Source organism: Mya arenaria, chromosome 10, assembly GCF_026914265.1.
Source record: "Mya arenaria isolate MELC-2E11 chromosome 10, ASM2691426v1".
NCBI lineage: Eukaryota > Metazoa > Mollusca > Bivalvia > Myida > Myidae > Mya > Mya arenaria.
The window spans coordinates 35571299-35595517 of record NC_069131.1 but is presented as its reverse complement, the minus strand read 5'-3'; the positions used below and the strand labels follow the sequence as shown (position 1 = coordinate 35595517).

The 24219-nt window shown below is 37.0% G+C and overlaps 1 protein-coding gene across 1 annotated transcript; it reads right to left on the bottom strand.

Annotated features, from left to right (window-relative positions):
• Positions 1-23371, bottom strand: LOC128206787 (Golgi-associated plant pathogenesis-related protein 1-like). The gene is made up of 4 exons (XM_052909483.1): positions 22935-23371; positions 3663-3847; positions 1557-1634; positions 1-988 (listed from the first exon to the last, which is right to left on the bottom strand). The coding sequence occupies exons 1-4, from the start codon at positions 23120-23122 to the stop codon at positions 840-842; spliced, it is 600 nt and encodes a 199-aa protein (XP_052765443.1). The 5' UTR covers positions 23123-23371; the 3' UTR covers positions 1-839.
• Positions 23372-24219: the final 848 nt, after the last annotated feature.

The following is a 24219-nucleotide window of genomic DNA, read 5'->3' as shown; positions in this document are numbered from 1 at the left end:
GGCTTTGTTATACATTTAATTTACTAGATATCGGGTCGTAGTAATGCTACCATTCACAACTTTTGTTATCCTTAAAAATCTGAAGTCACTTAACTGATCAAATATAAATAATCCTATTTTACATCTTTCGAAACTTTAAACCATACTGAACATGGCAATTCTTTTCTACATTTTCTCCAACCAACGGAATTCAACTACAAGTTTGCATAGCTTGCAACACTATATGGGACCATCTAATACACCAGTCATTTGTAACAACGGTCCCCAGGTTAATTAAACAAAGTCCAAAATAAAACAACTCATCCTTAACGACTTTGCATTATGATGAAAAATAAAATAAAACTATTTTAATGAATGGCCAAGATTAAAACACCCCAATCACGCTTGATGCATTTTTTCTATATATTTAAATACTTATTATGTTTTATTCATTTGTCTTTCAAGCCGCACTCTCACATATCGAACGTTTTGACAACTTTTTTTTTTTGTCTTGGAATGAGCCATTTTATGCGAAAATCCATGGACACCAGTTATATAAGACATCTGACAAAAAATCAGATCGCAGATTTTCATATTTACGTTCAAAAATTGATGTTGAATGCATTTTTCTTAAACCGTTAGTAAGGCTTTTAGCCATAAAACATTATTTTTCGAACGAAAATATTAAAATCTGCGATCTGATGTTTTGTCAGCAAATTATTGGTTTGCAGATATTTACGCAAAAATTTGCTCTTTAAAGACAAAACATAAAAAAGTAAAAAAAAAAAGGTTTATCTGTGAGAGTGCAGCTTTAATATGTGTGCTTATTTTTCTAACGATTAAATTCCAAGGTCTCATAATTATTTTGGAAGCACGTGGTTTTCAAAATCTCCCATCATGTTTCCCGCTGGCCTGTAAGAGGCCACGACGTAGATGGATCCGCCCTTAGCCTTAGCCCAGGCCATGCCCAGCTCGGTGGAGCCTTTCCAAACAACCTGGGTGAAGTGACCTGAAATATTGGAAAGTAAATAACGATGTATGATTCAATCCCCAGTATACGATTTTCACCACTGGCAATGGATTTTGCAATTAATTCTAAACTATTTTTTGAAAAAAAACACACCCAAAACTAAAAAAACAAGGTTGGTGGTGGTGTGAAAGCTTATTTATACTCGCACTTGGGCAAGGTCCATTCGGCAGGGGCTCCGATAGGATTGTTAGTCATTAATTATAGTGTTTGTTTTATACAACATGATTGAACGATGTTGAAAAAAGCTTTATTGTCATTTTTACCATCAATGCTTTCAAAGAAAAGAAATTTTCATTGAAGTTAGTATTTGAGTTTGATTCTTGAGTTTATTTTTAGGGTTGATACTATTTGTGACCATGAGCACTGGGCTGGCATTCAATATTGGTCTTAATTGGATCTTAGAACGATGTAGCTAATCGGATTACTTGTTATTACTATCTGACCAATAGAGTTAAAATAAGATAATGATGAATGAACTTAAGTTGAATATTGAATACCACCCCTGATACCAGTAAATGAAAATAAAATAATTATGTCTATAACATACCTGTGTCCATCGCAAAATCAGGTTTGCTGAAGTCGTAGTCCTTGATTTCATCATACCATGACTGAACGGCGTCTGACGCTAAAACAGAACAGATTATACCATGACTAAACGGCGTCAGGTGCTAAAAAGGAATAACTATTTTCATCATATTAACATGACGGAACGACTGAACGGCGTATAATGCTACACATAAATGAATCAGATTATGACTGAACGGAGACTGATGCTACAAATGAATAAATCATATCATGATTGAACTGCGCCTACTGCTACAAATGAATACATTATATCATGACTGAACGGCGTCGGATGCTACAAATGAATAAATCGTATCATGATTGAACTGCGCCTAATGCTACAAATGAATACATCATATCTTGACTGAACGGCGTCGGATGCTACAAATGAATAAATCGTATCATGATTGAACTGCGCCTAATGCTACAAATGAATACATCATATCATGACTGAACGGCGTCGGATGCTACAAATGAATAAATCGTATCATGATTGAACTGCGCCTAATGCTACAAATGAATACATCATATCTTGACTGAACGGCGCCTAATGCTACAAATGAATAAATCATATTATGACTGAACGGCGTCTGATGCTACACATAAATAAATCATATCATGACTGAACGGCGTCTGATGCTACAAATAAATAAATCATATCATGACTGAACGGCGCCTAATGCTACAAATTATTAAATCATATCATGACTGAACGGCTCCTAATGCTACAAATGAATAAATCATATCATGACTGAAAGGCGCCTGATGCTGCAAAAGAATAAATCCTATCATGACTTAACGGCGTCTGATGCTACACATAAATAAATCCTATCATGACTGAACGGCGTCTGATGCTACAAATAAATAATTCCTATCATGACTGAACGGCGTCTGATGCTACACATAAATAAATCATATCAATCATGCTACAAATGAATATATCATATCATGACTGAACGGCGTCTGATGCTACACATAAATAAATCCTATCATGACTGAACGGCCTTTGATGCTACACATAAATAAATCCTATCATGACTGAACGGCGTCTGATGCTACACATAAATAAATAATATCAATCATGCTACAAATGAATAAATCATATCATGACTGAACGGCGTCTGATGCAACACATAAATAAATCCTATCATGACTGAACGGCGTCTGATGCTACACATAAATAAATCATATCAATCATGCTACAAATGAATAAATCATATCATGACTGAACGGCGTCTGATGCTACACATAAATAAATCATATCAATCATGCTACAAATGAATAAATCATATCATGATTGAACGGCGCCTAATGCTTCAAATGAATAACTCATATCATGACTAAACAGAGTCTGATGCTACAAAATTTCATTTTAAAGTAATAACATGTTAAGTTTGGTTGTTTTAAAACTTTCACTGAGAGTTATTTTTATAAAGATAGTATGCCTTTTAAGAAACTAATTGATAAAACTGCCATATAAGCAGTATAATTTTGTTGAATGACCTCCCTTTAATATAGCATATATCATAAAAGCTGCGTCATCATGGTATTATTCAAAAATGTTTTCAATACAAAGAAGATGAAATGGTTAATCAATATACATTAATCATAAACATAATATCTATGTTAATATCTAAAATGCCATGACACATATTTGCATCCTAATGACGGATGGCTAACCTTAATAAAAGCATACTTTTTAATACAAGCTACCAACCATTATATTTTCGAGTAAAACCACACACAACAGAAAAACAAGGTTGGTGGTGTGTGTAAGCTTATTTATACTCGCACTTGGGCAAGGCCAATTCGGTAAGTGCTCCGAAAAGACTGTTATTCATTTTAGTTTTTTTGGAGCAAAGTGCACAGACAAAATGTTACTCCGGTAAGAGCTATCCTGGGTTTTTTTTAATGCGCACCAGTATATAGCACTGTCACACTGAACCCCAATTTAACCTCCTTCCCGGAAAACGATTAATATTTTATGTACAGTTGTGCGGCGGGGAATCGAACCAGCGATCCCTGAATTAACTATCAAGTGTGTTACTACTAGTACACGGATCCAGAAAAACACCAACATAAATCTCACCTTTGACTCCGGCTTTGGGATCACTGGACCAGCACATGTATAGGTTTTCCCCGACACTTCCCCCTGAGGGCAGCTTACAATTGCTGTGTTCCATTGTGTCGCGGGCGGCGAGGTTATCTGCCCATTTCTGTGCGTAGACGTTCAGGTCATCGGCTAGAGTCATTGTTGGTGCTTGGTGTGGTTGTCTGGAATATATATATATATATATATATATATATATATATATATATATATATATATATGTACATGATCGCACTTGTACGTTCTTTTTTTTTTGACAGTATAAGGGACTGTGAACCACCGTTCGAAATTGCCAGGGCCGTGTTCAAATAAAGATCGCAAGGCTTCAGATCGTAAATATCCATGGTTTAAACAGCGCCGTAGCCACACTGAGGCACACCGAGGGAGTTGCCTCGGTAAAAATTTGGAGAGCAAATAAATAAAATAAATAAAAATAACTCATAAAATGTACATTAATAAGATCGACCTCTAAATTCGTGAAACGACAACAATGTTACATTTAATTATGAAAAATGCCGTAGCAACAGATATTGAGCCAGAACGAGTAGAGAATGGCACTCCGTATTATTCAATTGATTCCGCATAAATTTCAAATACTTCATATTCATAATAGCCTAGAAAATATATACAAATTTCATCAACGAATTATTGCATGTTCCATCTCATACATGCTTAAATCTCGGCTATATGTATCAAATATATAAACATTTAATGAAATTTAATGGATTGAAAAGCTCCGGTTGCTAAGTGTAGAGCACGCTTGTTAAAACGCAGGCAACGCGCGTTATGAACTAAGCAAACACGGACATGTCCACATGGACATTATATAAGTTGTTATTAAACGTTTAGCAGGGGGAATTCCTCTCAGAGGGAGATGGTTAAAAGTCCAAAACCGCGAGAACGGAAATAATAACTTCTTTATGAACTGGATACGCACATATGATGAAAAACTTTCCAAATCCAATGTTGCGCAGTTTATATCGCTGCAGCCAATAACAATGGGACATAGTCCTAACAATTGTTGAGAGAAAGTTTTTGATGGGGCATTCCTTAATTGGCGTTCAGGCTCGGATTACTGACGTTGATCTTCATGCTAAATAATTTATGTCATGCATTGTAGAAATCATTGTTTAAATCCAGTAGTTGTCTCATCATGCACCCAGGTTCCATCGATTTGCAATTTTATGAACACATGAACATACTTTCTATTTTCACAACTATGCAAAGTAAACATGCCATGTAAATGCGCAGTGTCTGACGTTTTAGCCGACCCACCGCAGTATGAGGAGGAAACGACTATTTAGTCATGTTTCAGTGGACGTCAAAAGGACAGACTTTCCCTATTCCCTCGGTTACGAGATGGTTATCAAAAAAGGATTCCATTAGAACCCTGTCCATTATGAACATATATTCATCAAATTTAAGATATTTTTAACGAACAAGATGCGGCAAGTTGTTTGAAGTCAATTGAAAGCGGTATATAATTGCATTTGTAAAACTATTTTATAGAGATTTATGACAGGTCAGTTATAATAGCTATACAAATAAATATATCACCAGGGAAACCAGACAAAATCAAAGGGATAATGATGGTGTAAATACATCAGTGACGAACCGTTATAAGCTTTATCACTTCTATCCATTTTAGACCACGCAATACAGCACTTTACTTCACCTGAACAATTGGAACACGTTAAAGAGGGGACATATTTGTTACCTGGAACTCATGACCATCTTCTGTTAAGCTTTGAATGCAAAATCAGACAAACATTTTCAAAAGAACTTCCTATGATAAGCAAATTTCACATTCGGAGCTCCTCGGCCATTTTTTTCAAAAACAACCTCGGATGTATGCCGGTACATCAGTTGAAGTAGTTCGTAAATTTTTGAATAATATCATTAATTAAATGTAGTGTTTAAGAGTTGTATTTATTGATCTCAGTTTAAATTGATTGCCAGTGAAGTGTTTTAGTGGAAACATAATTAAGATTCCCAAGAGTTAAGTCATAAAGTTTAACTGCTAAATAAGATTACTATATATACGCGATCTATTTGCAGCGGACTTAAACGTACCACTTTTTGAGTATGTAAACCGTCCAAATACATCCGAGGTTGTTTTCGATAAAATGGCCGAGGAGTTCCGAATGCAAATTTCAAACCAATGTAAGAAGATGGAAACACTCCTGCGTCACTCAAAGAAGGATTTAAAATGTGTGACGAAAACGACTTCCCCGCCAATGATGCAATCTGTAAGTTAATTTTAAGATAACCTGTGGGTTCCTGTTTGTGCGAACGTAGTTTTGGCGCAATCAGAAGACTCAAAACACGGAAACGATCAACCATGTCAGACGCTTTTCTTAATCGTTTGGCTTTCATATTTGTTCATAAAAAAATATTCCAATAGACTGCACGTATACTCTGTGATTGCGATTCCGGACATCGAAGTTTTTTTTTGCTTTTGAATCAGAAAACAAAATTAAATGTTATATAAATGTGTATCTTGAATCAATGTTTGCTTACTTTATCATTAAACCCCGCCTTTTCCACTGAGCTCGTCCCTGGGTCATAATACCAATATATAAATCTATTAAATTATTTTCTTTACGCTCGCTTATTAAAATGAGAATGTATATAAAGTGCCAATTATACGAATTTAACGGTGGTTTTACAGGGCCGAAGTGTCGTCAAGTGGCAAACTAAGAGAAGTCCAAGAAATAAAATAGGAGGGAGCGTGCATGGGCTGCCTCGGTTTAAATGTGCCTCTTGCTACGGCACTGGGTTATCTTCGTTTTTTGAATTAACAGCGTTAAAAAACTACAGTTGAACACCGTTAATCCGAAATCGAAAGGACCCAACAAACTACTTCGGAATAGCGGTGTTTCGGATTAACAATTTTCCACAACTGACGGCGATCGCGAATTATAGATAATACTAAGTTGTGAAGATAGCAATGTCGGTTACACGTTACCAATACGATTCACTCGGTTTGAGTTATAATCGTGAAATGTATATAAAAACTATAAAAAAAAATAGTTAGGATATGTTTCGCATAGATTTTGCCCGTAAATTTACGGCAGTTCCCGCGCACTATTATGCAGCGTAAGGTTTACGAATTACATAACTAATATGCAAACGGGGGCCAGGAGTGTATTTTTATCAGTACAAATGTCTTAACAATCCAGAAAACATAATTACTGATATTAAGTTATTTAGGTGCGTGTATAAGAGTTGCTGATTTATACACATGACAAGTACGAGCGTAAGTTGCCTGTATAAGATTTGCTGATTAATAAACATGATTAGTTCGAGCGTAAGTTGCGTGTATAAGAGTTGCTGATTTATAAACATGACAAGTACGAGCGTAAGGTGCGTGTATAAGAGTTGCTGATTTATAAACATGACTAGCACGAACGTAAGTAGCGTGTATAAGAGTTGCTGATTTATAAACATGACTAGCAGGGGCGTAAGTAGCGTGTATAAGAGTTGCTGATTTATAAACATGACTAGTACGAGCGTAAGGTGCGTGTATAAGAGTTGCTGATTTATAAACATGACTAGTACGAGCGTAAGTTGCGTGTATAAGAGTTGCTGATTTATAAACATGACTAGTACGAGCGTGAATTGCGGGTATAAGAGTTGCTGATTTATAAACATGACAAGGACGAGCGTAAGGTGCGTGTATAAGAGTTGCTGATTTATAAACATGACAAGTACGAGCGTAAGGTGCGTGTATAAGAGTTGCTGATTTATAAACATGACTAGTACGAGCGTAAGGTGCGTGTATAAGAGTTGCTGATTTATAAACATGACTAGCAGGGGCGTAAGTTGCGTGTATAAGAGTTGCTGATTTATAAACATGACTAGTACGAGCGTAAGTAGCGTGTATAAGAGTTGCGGATTTATAAACATGACTAGTACGAGCGTAAGTTGCGTGTATAAGAGTTGCTGATTTATAAACATGACTAGTACGAGCGTAAGTTGCGTGTATAAGAGTTGCTGATTTATAAACATAATAAGTACGAGCGTAAGGTGCGTGTATAAGAGTTGCTGATTTATAAACATGACAAGGACGAGCGTAAGGTGCGTGTATAAGAGTTGCTGATTTATAAACATGACAAGTACGAGCGTAAGTTGCGTGTATAAGAGTTGCTGATTTATAAACATGACAAGCACGAGCGTAAGGTGCGTGTATAAGAGTTGTTGATTTATAAACATGATTAGTACGAGCGTAAGGTGCGTTTATAAGAGTTGCTGATTTATAAACATGATTAGTACGAGCGTAAGGTGCGTGTATTAGAGTTGCTGATTTATAAACATGATTAGTACGAGCGTAAGGTGCGTGTATAAGAGTTGCTGATTTATAAACATGACAAGTACGAGCGTAAGCTGCGTGTATAAGAGTTGCTGATTTATAAACATGACTAGCAGGGGCGTAAGGTGCGTGTATAAGAGTTGCTGATTTATAAACATGACTAGTACGAGCGTAAGTTGCGTGTATAAGAGTTGCGGATTTATAACATGACAAGTACGAGCGTAAGGTGCGTGTATAAGAGTTGCTGATTTATAAACATGACCAGCAGGGGCGTAAGTTGCGTGTATAAGAGTTGCTGATTTATAAACATGACTAGCACGAGCGTAAGTAGCGTGTATAAGAGTTGCTGATTTATAAACATGACTAGTACGAGCGTAAGTTGCGTGTGTAAGAGTTGCTGATTTATAAACATGACTAGTACGAGCGTAAGGTGCGTGTATAAGAGTTGCTGATTTATAAACATGACTAGCACGAGCGTAAGTAGCGTGTATAAGAGTTGCTGATTTATAAACATGACTAGTACGAGCGTAAGTTGCGTGTATAAGAGTTGCTGATTTATAAACATGACAAGTACGAGCGTAAGGTGCGTGTATAAGAGTTGCTGATTTATAAACATGATTAGTACGAGCGTAAGGTGCGTGTATAAGAGTTGCTGATTTATAAACATGACTAGCAGGGGCGTAAGCTGCGTGTATAAGAGTTGCTGATTTATAAACATGACAAGTACGAGCGTAAGGTGCGTTTATAAGAGTTGCTGATTTATAAACATGACTAGCAGGGGCGTAAGGTGCGTGTATAAGAGTTGCTGATTTATAAACATGACTAGTACGAGCGTAAGTAGCGTGTATAAGAGTTGCTGATTTATAAACATGACTAGTACGAGCGTAAGTTGCGTGTATAAGAGTTGCTGATTTATAAACATGACTAGTACGAGCGTAAGTTGCGTGTATAAGAGTTGCTGATTTATAAACATAATTAGTACGAGCGTAAGGTGCGTGTATAAGAGTTGCTGATTTATAAACATGACAAGGACGAGCGTAAGGTGCGTGTATAAGAGTTGCTGATTTATAAACATGACAAGTACGAGCGTAAGTTGCGTGTATAAGAGTTGCTGATTTATAAACATGACAAGTACGAGCGTAAGGTGCGTGTATAAGAGTTGCTGATTTATAAACATGATTAGTACGAACGTAAGCTGCGTGTATAAGAGTTGCTGATTTATAAACATGATTAGTACGAGCGTAAGCTGCGTGTATAAGAGTTGCTGATTTATAAACATGACAAGTACGAGCGTAAGCTGCGTGTATAAGAGTTGCTGATTTATAAACATGACAAGGACGAGCGTAAGGTGCGTGTATAAGAGTTGCTGATTTATAAACATGATTAGTACGAGCGTAAGGTGCGTGTATAAGAGTTGCTGATTTATAAACATGATTAGTACGAGCGTAAGTTGCGTGTATAAGAGTTGCTGATTTATAAACATGACAAGTACGAGCGTAAGCTGCGTGTATAAGAGTTGCTGATTTATAAACATGACTAGCAGGGGCGTAAGGTGCGTGTATAAGAGTTGCTGATTTATAAACATGACTAGTACGAGCGTAAGTTGCGTGTATAAGAGTTGCTGATTTATAACATGACAAGTACGAGCGTAAGGTGCGTGTATAAGAGTTGCTGATTTATAAACATGACTAGCAGGGGCGTAAGTTGCGTGTATAAGAGTTGCTGATTTATAAACATGACTAGCACGAGCGTAAGTAGCGTGTATAAGAGTTGCTGATTTATAAACATGACAAGTACGAGCGTAAGTTGCGTGTGTAAGAGTTGCTGATTTATAAACATGACTAGTACGAGCGTAAGGTGCGTGTATAAGAGTTGCTGATTTATAAACATGACTAGCACGAGCGTAAGTAGCGTGTATAAGAGTTGCTGATTTATAAACATGACTAGTACGAGCGTAAGTTGCGTGTATAAGAGTTGCTGATTTATAAACATGATTAGTACGAGCGTAAGTTGCCTGTATAAGAGTTGCTGATTTATAAACATGACAAGTACGAGCGTAAGGTGCGTGTATAAGAGTTGCTGATTTATAAACATGACAAGTACGAGCGTAAGGTGCGTGTATAAGAGTTGCTGATTTATAAACATGACAAGTACGAGCGTAAGTTGCGTGTATAAGAGTTGCTGATTTATAAACATGACTAGTACGAGCGTAAGTTGCGTGTATAAGAGTTGCTGATTTATAAACATGATTAGTACGAGCGTAAGTTGCGTGTATAAGAGTTGCTGATTTATAAAAATGACTAGTACGAGCGTAAGTTGCGTGTATAAGAGTTGCTGATTTATAAACATGACAAGTACGAGCGTAAGTTGCGTGTATAAGAGTTGCTGATTTATAAACATGACTAGTACGAGCGTAAGTTGCGTGTATAAGAGTTGCTGATTTATAAACATGACTAGTACGAGCGTAAGGTGCGTGTATAAGAGTTGCTGATTTATAAACATGACTAGTACGAGCGTAAGCTGCGTATATAAGAGTTGCTGATTTATAAACATGACAAGTACGAGCGTAAGGTGCGTGTATAAGAGTTGCTGATTTATAAACATGACAAGTACGAGCGTAAGGTGCGTGTATAAGAGTTGCTGATTTATAAACATGATTAGTACGAGCGTAAGGTGCGTGTATAAGAGTTGCTGATTTATAAACATGATTAGTACGAGCGTAAGTTGCGTGTATAAGAGTTGCTGATTTATAAACATGACAAGTACGAGCGAAAGTTGCGTGTATAAGAGTTGCTGATTTATAAACATGACAAGCACGAGCGTAAGTAGCGTGTATAAAAGTTGCTGATTTATAAACATGACTCGTACGAGCGTAAGTTGCGTGTATAAGAGTTGCTGATTTATAAACATGACAAGTACGAGCGAAAGTTGCGTGTATAAGAGTTGCTGATTTATAAACATGATTAGTACGAGCGTAAGCTGCGTGTATAAGAGTTGCTGATTTATAAACATGACTAGTACGAGCGTAAGCTGCGTGTATAAGAGTTGCTGATTTATAAACATGACAAGTACGAGCGTAAGTTGCGTGTGTAAGAGTTGCTGATTTATAAACATGACTAGTACGAGCGTAAGGTGCGTGTATAAGAGTTGCTGATTTATAAACATGACTAGCACGAGCGTAAGTAGCGTGTATAAGAGTTGCTGATTTATAAACATGACTAGCACGAGCGTAAGTTGCGTGTATAAGAGTTGCTGATTTATAAACATGATTAGTACGAGCGTAAGTTGCCTGTATAAGAGTTGCTGATTTATAAACATGACAAGTACGAGCGTAAGGTGCGTGTATAAGAGTTGCTGATTTATAAACATGACAAGTACGAGCGTAAGGTGCGTGTATAAGAGTTGCTGATTTATAAACATGACAAGTACGAGCGTAAGGTGCGTGTATAAGAGTTGCTGATTTATAAACATGACTAGTACGAGCGTAAGTTGCGTGTATAAGAGTTGCTGATTTATAAACATGACTAGCACGAGCGTAAGTAGCGTGTATAAGAGTTGCTGATTTATAAACATGACTAGTACGAGCGTAAGTTGCGTGTGTAAGAGTTGCTGATTTATAAACATGACTAGTACGAGCGTAAGGTGCGTGTATAAGAGTTGCTGATTTATAAACATGACTAGCACGAGCGTAAGTAGCGTGTATAAGAGTTGCTGATTTATAAACATGACTAGTACGAGCGTAAGTTGCGTGTATAAGAGTTGCTGATTTATAAACATGACAAGTACGAGCGTAAGGTGCGTGTATAAGAGTTGCTGATTTATAAACATGATTAGTACGAGCGTAAGGTGCGTGTATAAGAGTTGCTGATTTATAAACATGACTAGCAGGGGCGTAAGCTGCGTGTATAAGAGTTGCTGATTTATAAACATGACAAGTACGAGCGTAAGGTGCGTTTATAAGAGTTGCTGATTTATAAACATGACTAGTACGAGCGTAAGGTGCGTGTATAAGAGTTGCTGATTTATAAACATGACAAGGACGAGCGTAAGGTGCGTGTATAAGAGTTGCTGATTTATAAACATGACAAGTACGAGCGTAAGGTGCGTGTATAAGAGTTGCTTATTTATAAACATGACTAGTACGAGCGTAAGGTGCGTGTATAAGAGTTGCTGATTTATAAACATGACTAGCAGGGGCGTAAGGTGCGTGTATAAGAGTTGCTGATTTATAAACATGACTAGTACGAGCGTAAGTAGCGTGTATAAGAGTTGCTGATTTATAAACATGACAAGTACGAGCGTAAGTTGCGTGTATAAGAGTTGCTGATTTATAAACATGACTAGTACGAGCGTAAGTTGCGTGTATAAGAGTTGCTGATTTATAAACATGATTAGTACGAGCGTAAGGTGCGTGTATAAGAGTTGCTGATTTATAAACATGACAAGGACGAGCGTAAGGTGCGTGTGTAAGAGTTGCTGATTTATAAACATGACAAGTACGAGCGTAAGTTGCGTGTATAAGAGTTGCTGATTTATAAACATGACAAGTACGAGCGTAAGGTGCGTGTATAAGAGTTGTTGATTTATAAACATGATTAGTACGAACGTAAGCTGCGTGTATAAGAGTTGCTGATTTATAAACATGATTAGTACGAGCGTAAGCTGCGTGTATAAGAGTTGCTGATTTATAAACATGACAAGTACGAGCGTAAGCTGCGTGTATAAGAGTTGCTGATTTATAAACATGACAAGGACGAGCGTAAGGTGCGTTTATAAGAGTTGCTGATTTATAAACATGATTAGTACGAGCGTAAGGTGCGTGTATAAGAGTTGCTGATTTATAAACATGACTAGTACGAGCGTAAGTTGCGTGTATAAGAGTTGCTGATTTATAAACATGACAAGTACGAGCGTAAGCTGCGTGTATAAGAGTTGCTGATTTATAAACCTGACAAGTACGAGCGTAAGTTGCGTGTATAAGAGTTGCTGATTTATAAACATGACTAGCAGGGGCGTAAGGTGCGTGTATAAGAGTTGCTGATTTATAAACATGACTAGTACGAGCGTAAGTTGCGTGTATAAGAGTTGCTGATTTATAACATGACAAGTACGAGCGTAAGGTGCGTGTATAAGAGTTGCTGATTTATAAACATGACTAGTACGAGCGTAAGTTGCGTGTATAAGAGTTGCTGATTTATAACATGACAAGTACGAGCGTAAGGTGCGTGTATAAGAGTTGCTGATTTATAAACATGACTAGCAGGGGCGTAAGTTGCGTGTATAAGAGTTGCTGATTTATAAACATGACTAGCACGAGCGTAAGTAGCGTGTATAAGAGTTGCTGATTTATAAACATGACAAGTACGAGCGTAAGTTGCGTGTGTAAGAGTTGCTGATTTATAAACATGACTAGTACGAGCGTAAGGTGCGTGTATAAGAGTTGCTGATTTATAAACATGACTAGCACGAGCGTAAGTAGCGTGTATAAGAGTTGCTGATTTATAAACATGACTAGTACGAGCGTAAGTTGCGTGTATAAGAGTTGCTGATTTATAAACATGACTAGTACGAGCGTAAGTTGCGTGTATAAGAGTTGCTGATTTATAAACATGACAAGTACGAGCGTAAGGTGCGTGTATAAGAGTTGCTGATTTATAAACATGACAAGTACGAGCGTAAGGTGCGTGTATAAGAGTTGCTGATTTATAAACATGACAAGTACGAGCGTAAGCTGCGTGTATAAGAGTTGCTGATTTATAAACATGACTAGTACGAGCGTAAGGTGCGTGTATAAGAGTTGCTGATTTATAAACATGACTAGTATGAGCGTGAATTGCGTGTATAAGAGTTGCTGATTTATAAACATGACTAGTACGAGCGTGAATTGCGGGTATAAGAGTTGCTGATTTATAAACATGACAAGGACGAGCGTAAGGTGCGTGTATAAGAGTTGCTGATTTATAAACATGACAAGTACGAGCGTAAGGTGCGTTTATAAGAGTTGCTGATTTATAAACATGATTAGTACGAGCGTAAGGTGCGTGTATAAGAGTTGCTGATTTATAAACATGACAAGGACGAGCGTAAGGTGCGTGTATAAGAGTTGCTGATTTATAAACATGACTAGTACGAGCGTAAGTTGCGTGTATAAGAGTTGCTGATTTATAAACATGACTAGTACGAGCGTAAGGTGCGTGTATAAGAGTTGCTGATTTATAAACATGACTAGCAGGGGCGTAAGGTGCGTGTATAAGAGTTGCTGATTTATAAACATGACTAGTACGAGCGTAAGTAGCGTGTATAAGAGTTGCGGATTTATAAACATGACTAGTACGAGCGTAAGTTGCGTGTATAAGAGTTGCTGATTTATAAACATGACTAGTACGAGCGTAAGTTGCGTGTATAAGAGTTGCTGATTTATAAACATAATTAGTACGAGCGTAAGGTGCGTGTATAAGAGTTGCTGATTTATAAACATGACAAGTACGAGCGTAAGGTGCGTGTATAAGAGTTGCTGATTTATAAACATGACAAGTACGAGCGTAAGTTGCGTGTATAAGAGTTGCTGATTTATAAACATGACAAGTACGAGCGTAAGGTGCGTGTATAAGAGTTGCTGATTTATAAACATGATTAGTACGAACGTAAGCTGCGTGTATAAGAGTTGCTGATTTATAAACATGATTAGTACGAGCGTAAGGTGCGTGTATAAGAGTTGCTGATTTATAAACATGACAAGTACGAGCGTAAGCTGCGTGTATAAGAGTTGCTGATTTATAAACATGACAAGGACGAGCGTAAGGTGCGTTTATAAGAGTTGCTGATTTATAAACATGATTAGTACGAGCGTAAGGTGCGTGTATAAGAGTTGCTGATTTATAAACATGATTAGTACGAGCGTAAGTTGCGTGTATAAGAGTTGCTGATTTATAAAAGGTGCGTGTATAAGAGTTGCTGATTTATAAACATGACTAGCAGGGGCGTAAGGTGCGTGTATAAGAGTTGCTGATTTATAAACATGACTAGTACGAGCGTAAGTTGCGTGTATAAGAGTTGCTGATTTATAACATGACAAGTACGAGCGTAAGGTGCGTGTATAAGAGTTGCTGATTTATAAACATGACTAGCAGGGGCGTAAGTTGCGTGTATAAGAGTTGCTGATTTATAAACATGACTAGCACGAGCGTAAGTAGCGTGTATAAGAGTTGCTGATTTATAAACATGACAAGTACGAGCGTAAGTTGCGTGTGTATGAGTTGCTGATTTATAAACATGACTAGTACGAGCGTAAGGTGCGTGTATAAGAGTTGCTGATTTATAAACATGACTAGCACGAGCGTAAGTAGCGTGTATAAGAGTTGCTGATTTATAAACATGACTAGTACGAGCGTAAGTTGCGTGTATAAGAGTTGCTGATTTATAAACATGATTAGTACGAGCGTAAGTTGCCTGTATAAGAGTTGCTGATTTATAAACATGACAAGTACGAGCGTAAGGTGCGTGTATAAGAGTTGCTGATTTATAAACATGACAAGTACGAGCGTAAGGTGCGTGTATAAGAGTTGCTGATTTATAAACATGACTAGTACGAGCGTAAGGTGCGTGTATAAGAGTTGCTGATTTATAAACATGACTAGTACGAGCGTAAGTTGCGTGTATAAGAGTTGCTGATTTATAAACATGATTAGTACGAGCGTAAGTTGCGTGTATAAGAGTTGCTGATTTATAAAAATGACTAGTACGAGCGTAAGTTGCGTGTATAAGAGTTGCTGATTTATAAACATGACAAGTACGAGCGTAAGTAGCGTGTATAAGAGTTGCTGATTTATAAACATGACAAGTACGAGCGTAAGTTGCGTGTATAAGAGTTGCTGATTTATAAACATGACTAGTACGAGCGTAAGGTGCGTGTATAAGAGTTGCTGATTTATAAACATGACAAGTACGAGCGTAAGGTGCGTGTATAAGAGTTGCTGATTTATAAACATGACTAGTACGAGCGTAAGTTGCGTGTATAAGAGTTGCTGATTTATAAACATGATTAGTACGAGCGTAAGCTGCGTGTATAAGAGTTGCTGATTTATAAACATGACAAGTACGAGCGTAAGCTGCGTGTATAAGAGTTGCTGATTTATAAACATGACAAGTACGAGCGTAAGGTGCGTTTATAAGAGTTGCTGATTTATAAACATGACTAGTACGAGCGTAAGGTGCGTGTATAAGAGTTGCTGATTTATAAACATGACAAGTACGAGCGTAAGGTGCGTGTATAAGAGTTGCTTATTTATAAACATGACAAGTACGAGCGTAAGGTGCGTGTATAAGAGTTGCTTATTTATAAACATGACAAGTACGAGCGTAAGGTGCGTGTATAAGAGTTGCTGATTTATAAACATGACTAGCAGGGGCGTAAGGTGCGTGTATAAGAGTTGCTGATTTATAAACATGACTAGTACGATCGTAAGCTGCGTGTATAAGAGTTGCTGATTTATAAACATGACAAGTACGAGCGTAAGGTGCGTTTATAAGAGTTGCTGATTTATAAACATGATTAGTACGAGCGTAAGGTGCGTGTATAAGAGTTGCTGATTCATAAACATGATTAGTACTAGCGTAAGGTGCGTGTATAAGAGTTGCTGATTTATAAACCTGACAAGTACGAGCGTAAGCTGCGTGTATAAGAGTTGCTGATTTATAAACATGACTAGCAGGGGCGTAAGGTGCGTGTATAAGAGTTGCTGATTTATAAACATGACTAGTACGAGCGTAAGTTGCGTGTATAAGAGTTGCTGATTTATAACATGACAAGTACGAGCGTAAGGTGCGTGTATAAGAGTTGCTGATTTATAAACATGACTAGCAGGGGCGTAAGTTGCGTGTATAAAAGTTGCTGATTTATAAACATGACTAACACGAGCGTAAGGTGCGTGTATAAGAGTTGCTGATTTATAAACATGACAAGTACGAGCGTAAGTTGTGTGTGTAAGAGTTGCTGATTTATAAACATGACTAGTACGAGCGTAAGGTGCGTGTATAAGAGTTGCTGATTTATAAACATGACTAGCACGAGCGTAAGTAGCGTGTATAAGAGTTGCTGATTTATAAACATGACTAGCACGAGCGTAAGTTGCGTGTATAAGAGTTGCTGATTTATAAACATGATTAGTACGAGCGTAAGTTGCGTGTATAAGAGTTGCTGATTTATAAACATGACAAGTACGAGCGTAAGGTGCGTGTATAAGAGTTGCTGATTTATAAACATGACAAGTACGAGCGTAAGGTGCGTGTATAAGAGTTGCTGATTTATAAACATGACAAGTACGAGCGTAAGGTGCGTGTATAAGAGTTGCTGATTTATAAACATGACTAGTACGAGCGTAAGTTGCGTGTATAAGAGTTGCTGATTTATAAACATGACTAGTACGAGCGTAAGCTGCGTGTATAAGAGTTGCTGATTTATAAACATGACAAGTACGAGCGTAAGCTGCGTGTATAAGAGTTGCTGATTTATAAACATGACAAGTACGAGCGTAAGGTGCGTGTATAAGAGTTGCTGATTTATAAACATGATTAGTACGAGCGTAAGGTGCGTGTATAAGAGTTGCTGATTTATAAACATGACAAGTACGAGCGTAAGGTGCGTGTATAAGAGTTGCTGATTTATAAACATGACAAGTACGAGCGTAAGGTGCGTGTATAAGAGTTGCTGATTTATAAACATGACAAGTACGAGCGTAAGGTGCGTGTATAAGAGTTGCTGATTTATAAACATGACTAGCAGGGGCGTAAGGTGCGTGTATAAGAGTTGCTGATTTATAAACATGACTAGCAGGGGCGTAAGTTGCGTGTATAAGAGTTGCTGATTTATAAACATGACTAGCACGAGCGTAAGTAGCGTGTATAAGAGTTGCTGATTTATAAACATGACTAGTACGAGCGTAAGTTGCGTGTGTAAGAGTTGCTGATTTATAAACATGACTAGTACGAGCGTAAGGTGCGTGTATAAGAGTTGCTGATTTATAAACATGACTAGCACGAGCGTAAGTAGCGTGTATAAGAGTTGCTGATTTATAAACATGATTAGTACGAGCGTAAGTTGCCTGTATAAGAGTTGCTGATTTATAAACATGACAAGTACGAGCGTAAGGTGCGTGTATAAGAGTTGCTGATTTATAAACATGACAAGTACGAGCGTAAGGTGCGTGTATAAGAGTTGCTGATTTATAAACATGACTAGTACGAGCGTAAGGTGCGTGTATAAGAGTTGCTGATTTATAAACATGATTAGTACGAGCGTAAGTTGCGTGTATAAGAGTTGCTGATTTATAAACATGATTAGTACGAGCGTAAGTTGCGTGTATAAGAGTTGCTGATTTATAAACATGACAAGTACGAGCGTAAGTAGCGTGTATAAGAGTTGCTGATTTATAAACATGACAAGTACGAGCGTAAGCTGCGTGTATAAGAGTTGCTGATTTATAAACATGACTAGTACGAGCGTAAGGTGCGTGTATAAGAGTTGCTGATTTATAAACATGACTAGTACGAGCGTAAGCTGCGTGTATAAGAGTTGCTGATTTATAAACATGACAAGTACGAACGTAAGGTGCGTGTATAAGAGTTGCTGATTTATAAACATGACAAGTACGAGCGTAAGCTGCGTGTATAAGAGTTGCTGATTTATAAACATGATTAGTACGAGCGTAAGGTGCGTGTATAAGAGTTGCTGATTTATAAACATGATTAGTACGAGCGTAAGGTGCGTGTATAAGAGTTGCTGATTTATAAACATGACAAGTACGAGCGAAAGTTGCGTGTATAAGAGTTGCTGATTTATAAACATGACAAGCACGAGCGTAAGTAGCGTGTATAAAAGTTGCTGATTTATAAACATGACTCGTATGAGCGTAAGTTGCGTGTATAAGAGTTGCTGATTTATAAACATGACTAGTACGAGCGTAAGTTGCGTGTATAAGAGTTGCTGATTTATAAACATAATTAGTACGAGCGTAAGGTGCGTGTATAAGAGTTGCTGATTTATAAACATGACAAGGACGAGCGTAAGGTGCGTGTATAAGAGTTGCTGATTTATAAACATGACAAGTACGAGCGTAAGTTGCGTGTATAAGAGTTGCTGATTTATAAACATGACAAGTACGAGCGTAAGGTGCGTGTATAAGAGTTGCTGATTTATAAACATGATTAGTACGAGCGTAAGCTGCGTGTATAAGAGTTGCTGATTTATAAACATGACTAGCAGGGGCGTAAGGTGCGTGTATAAGAGTTGCTGATTTATAAACATGACTAGTACGAGCGTAAGTTGCGTGTATAAGAGTTGCTGATTTATAACATGACAAGTACGAGCGTAAGGTGCGTGTATAAGAGTTGCTGATTTATAAACATGACTAGCAGGGGCGTAAGTTGCGTGTATAAGAGTTGCTGATTTATAAACATGACTAGCACGAGCGTAAGTAGCGTGTATAAGAGTTGCTGATTTATAAACATGACAAGTACGAGCTTAAGTTGCGTGTGTAAGAGTTGCTGATTTATAAACATGACAAGTACGAGCGTAAGGTGCGTGTATAAGAGTTGCTGATTTATAAACATGACTAGTACGAGCGTAAGGTGCGTGTATAAGAGTTGCTGATTTATAAACATGACTAGCACGAGCGTAAGTAGCGTGTATAAGAGTTGCTGATTTATAAACATGACTAGTACGAGCGTAAGTTGCGTGTATAAGAGTTGCTGATTTATAAACATGATTAGTACGAGCGTAAGTTGCCTGTATAAGAGTTGCTGATTTATAAACATGACAAGTACGAGCGTAAGGTGCGTGTATAAGAGTTGCTGATTTATAAACATGATTAGTACGAGCGTAAGATGCGTGTATAAGAGTTGCTGATTTATAAACATGACAAGTACGAGCGAAAGTTGCGTGTATAAGAGTTGCTGATTTATAAACATGACAAGCACGAGCGTAAGTAGCGTGTATAAGAGTTGCTGATTTATAAACATGACTAGTACGAGCGTAAGTTGCGTGTATAAGAGTTGCTGATTTATAAACATGATTAGTACGAGCGTAAGTAGCGTGTATAAGAGTTGCTGATTTATAAACATGACTAGTACGAGCGTAAGTTGCGTGTATAAGAGTTGCTGATTTATAAACATGATTAGTACGAGCGTAAGTTGCCTGTATAAGAGTTGCTGATTTATAAACATGACAAGCACGAGCGTAAGTAGCGTGTATAAGAGTTGCTGATTTATAAACATGATTAGTACGAGCGTAAGATGCGTGTATAAGAGTTGCTGATTTATAAACATGACAAGCACGAGCGTAAGTAGCGTGTATAAGAGTTGCTGATTTATAAACATGACTAGTACGAGCGTAAGTTGCGTGTATAAGAGTTGCTGATTTATAAACATGATTAGTACGAGCGTAAGTTGCCTGTATAAGAGTTGCTGATTTATAAACATGACAAGTACGAGCGTAAGTTGCGTGTATAAAAGTTGCTGATTTATAAACATGACTCGTACGAGCGTAAGCTGCGTGTATAAGAGTTGCTGATTTATAAACATGAGTAGCACGAGCGTAAGTAGCGTGTATAAGAGTTGCTGATTTATACACATGATAAGTACGAGCGTAAGTTGCCTGTATAAGAGTTGCTGATTTATAAACATGACTAGTACGAGCGTAAGTTGCGTGTATAAGAGTTGCTGATTTATAAACATGACTAGTACGAGCGTAAGGTGCGTGTATAAGAGTTGCTGATTTATAAACATGACTAGTACGAGCGTAAGGTGCGTGTATAAGAGTTGCTGATTTATAAACATGATTAGTACGAGCGTAAGTTGCGTGTATAAGAGTTGCTGATTTATAAACATGACAAGTACGAGCGAAAGTTGCGTGTATAAGAGTTGCTGATTTATAAACATGACAAGTACGAGCGTAAGTTGCGTGTATAAAAGTTGCTGATTTATAAACATGACTAGTACGAGCGTAAGCTGCGTGTATAAGAGTTGCTGATTTATAAACATGACTAGCACGAGCGTAAGTAGCGTGTATAAGAGTTGCTGATTTATACACATGATAAGTACGAGCGTAAGTTGCCTGTATAAGAGTTGCTGATTTATAAACATGACTAGTACGAGCGTAAGTTGCCTGTATAAAAGTTGCTGATTTATAAACATGACTAGTACGAGCGTAAGCTGCGTGTATAAGAGTTGCTGATTTATAAACATGGCTAGTACGAGCGTAAGTTGCCTGTATAAGAGTTGCTGATTTATAAACATGACTAGTACGAGCGTAAGCTGCGTGTATAAGAGTTGCTGATTTATAAACATGATTAGTACGAGCGTAAGTTGCCTGTATAAGAGTTGCTGATTTATAAACATGACTAGCACGAACGTAAGCTGCGTGTATAAGAGTTGCTGATTTATAAACATGATTAGTACGAGCGTAAGTTGCGTGTATAAGAGTTGCTGATTTATAAACATGACAAGTACGAGCGTAAGTTGCGTGTATAAGAGTTGCTGATTTATAAACATGACAAGTTCGAGCGTAAGGTGCGTGTATAAGAGTTGCTGATTTATAAACATGACTAGCACGAGCTTAATAGAGACATTTAAAAAAACTTAATCATCTATAGAAATGGCATAATTGTCAAATACGAGTTTAAAAATGGTATTTTCACTATTGTCATTCAATAACATCTTAATTTTCAGTTTTTGGACCTTCATTGAATACACTTTCATTATTTGTGAAACGATTGCGTAATAATACATGGTTACGAACGGTCATTTTGAAATGATCTTATTAAATTATTTATAAGGCTGTATAAGTACTGACAGATGACCTTAAACTGAATAATGGCAATTAATCCTCTCAAAAGAGAATATTATATGAGAGCGCAAAACTAAATATACGGTACACTCAATCAAAAAATGAATCACATGTATGTCTTTGAAAATATTTTTAATTGAAAGTAAATATTTTATTCGACTATACTTTACAGCTTAAACGTAGTATCGGATGATTCCTCGTAGTCGGGATTTTTAATCAACCCGTGGGTGAGATCCTGAGCCACTCGAGAAATTTTGACTAGGTAGACTTGGCTTGAGATTTTTAATTCCCTGGCCCCAATTTCTCGAAATTTCTTAAGCTTAACAGGCTTAAGTCGCTTATTTCAATCAGCCAAAATACATACTGAAAATGGATTTTGATCAATGAAAAATGGTTAATTCTGATAATCATACAGATTATTCCTACATACTTTCTAAAAATTCTTGAAGAAGTAAATATAACACATTTTATAGAACAACAAACATAGTGAGATTAGCTTAATCCTGTTATAAGGGACTTAAGAAGTTTCGAGAAATCGGGGCCAGGGCCATAAATGGTGTGAGGTCTAAGTCTAGACTCACACTTGGAAAAGCACTTTTCTCAAACTACAAAACAATCACCTTTTATCCATTTGTTTCACTTTAAAAATGCCAATAATTGTACAATTATGAATAGTAACAATATTCAACATTTTCATGTTTAATACTTAACTGAAATGAAAACTTGCAGTTCTACCACTTGGATCTGAACTCAGACTTTAAACTGTTCGTTAGCATGGCTCCTAGAACCACACTCGTGCAATTAAATGTAAAGACTGGCTAAATCCCCGGTATGTGCCTGCCGCCTCCCTCACAAGTAGGCTACGTTAGGCAGAATATTAAAAGATACACTACGCATATCGGGGAGTATATACAATCGAACCCCCTTGGCTCGAACTCTCAGGGACCGGCGAAAATACCTCGAGCCTTGGGAAATTCGAGCCAAGCCATCATGTTAATCTTCAGTAGAAAGAAATTGGTCATATCGAGTCAACGGTATTCGACTGTACATGTATTTACTGGATCAAAAGTTATGTTGAATTGGTCAATATAAAACGAACCTCAATCTGTTATGAGCCTCAAGTCCCTCTTTCAAAAACTCCCCAACATCTTCGTTTGAAGAACTTTTTGCTGGGGTCGATTTTGTTTGTTGTGTCTGCTGCTCTTGTGGTTGTTCTTGCCGTTGTTGCTGTTGCTGTGGTTGTTGTCCTTCCGGCGCTGCAGCTGACGATGATGATCCGCACCCCATTTCGTTTGCCTTATTTAACTTTTTTTAATTGAATACTTATAAAAATGCGTCCGCTTGACACATTTAACTAAAAATCTCCCTGGTTAGTTCTTAAATTGTAAGGAGTTGTTTAGCTTAAGATATAAATATAAATATCCCAATCACTTAATAGAACATAAGCCCAGAAACTGATGTTTTAAGACTAAACTAAAAATTGGTATTTTATTAGTCCGTATGCAGTTTTAGGTTTATATAAAAGGTGGACAAACTTTCATGTTTATCGAATATTGGAGACTAATCCATTTTCAATACAGATCAAAACAAGATCTATTAATACCTAGTATGTATTCAATCGATTACATTTTTAGTATTTGTTATGATTTTAACCTACTTTTAAGATCGTCGCAGGTTTTGCATCACTGTTTATACGGACTGTGAATGAATTTCAGGTTTATCAATTTAATTCTTGGTTTTTGTTTTTGATAATATAACAAAGATAAATAACATAACACAACACAACACAACGCAACACAACACAATAACAACAACAAACATAACATAACATAACATAACATAACATAACATAATATAACTTAATATGAATTGATATGAAATAAAATAAAATAAAATAATAGAATATGGCTATTGTGAAAATAGAACTATATAGTAGTTTGTTTTGTTTCATCTTAGCATATATTAAGTAAAGTATAATTATATTGTGTGTACTGGGAAACCTGAAGCTTCTTAGTGTGTTTTTTTCAACCTGGGAGAAGAATTGTTATTGTGCCCAGTGAAGTATTCGAATTTTTAACAAAGTCTATTTTAAACACCCCCTTTTTCATTTAAATTTATTCATATGCCTTCACTATTTGGGTCTTTTTCTTGCATAATTTTACATTCTTGGTGTGAAACATTGTTAAATTTCTTAAGTTTAATACAGACAAAAATCAATTTTCATTCAGTTTAAATTTTACTCCTATTTTCTGTATGAATACGGACCCTTAACGTCCTTCATCTGTGGTCTCCATTGATCCATTTGAAGATTTTGTGTTACGTCTTCGCAATCGCTTGCGTTTTTGGACCAAGGAAAGGTTTCCAGGTCATGCATCTGAACACTC

Bases quoted from the DNA above. Each gene is read 5' to 3' on its own strand.
- LOC128206787 (XM_052909483.1), bottom strand. From the start codon at position 23,122: ATGGGGTGCGGATCATCATCGTCAGCTGCAGCGCCGGAAGGACAACAA. The intron at 3,848-22,934 runs GTTCGTTTTATA...TATATATTCCAG, and splicing joins GAGGCTCATAACAGATTGAG to ACAACCACACCAAGCACCAA. The intron at 1,635-3,662 runs GTGAGATTTATG...GTTCTGTTTTAG, and splicing joins TCCCAAAGCCGGAGTCAAAG to CGTCAGACGCCGTTCAGTCA.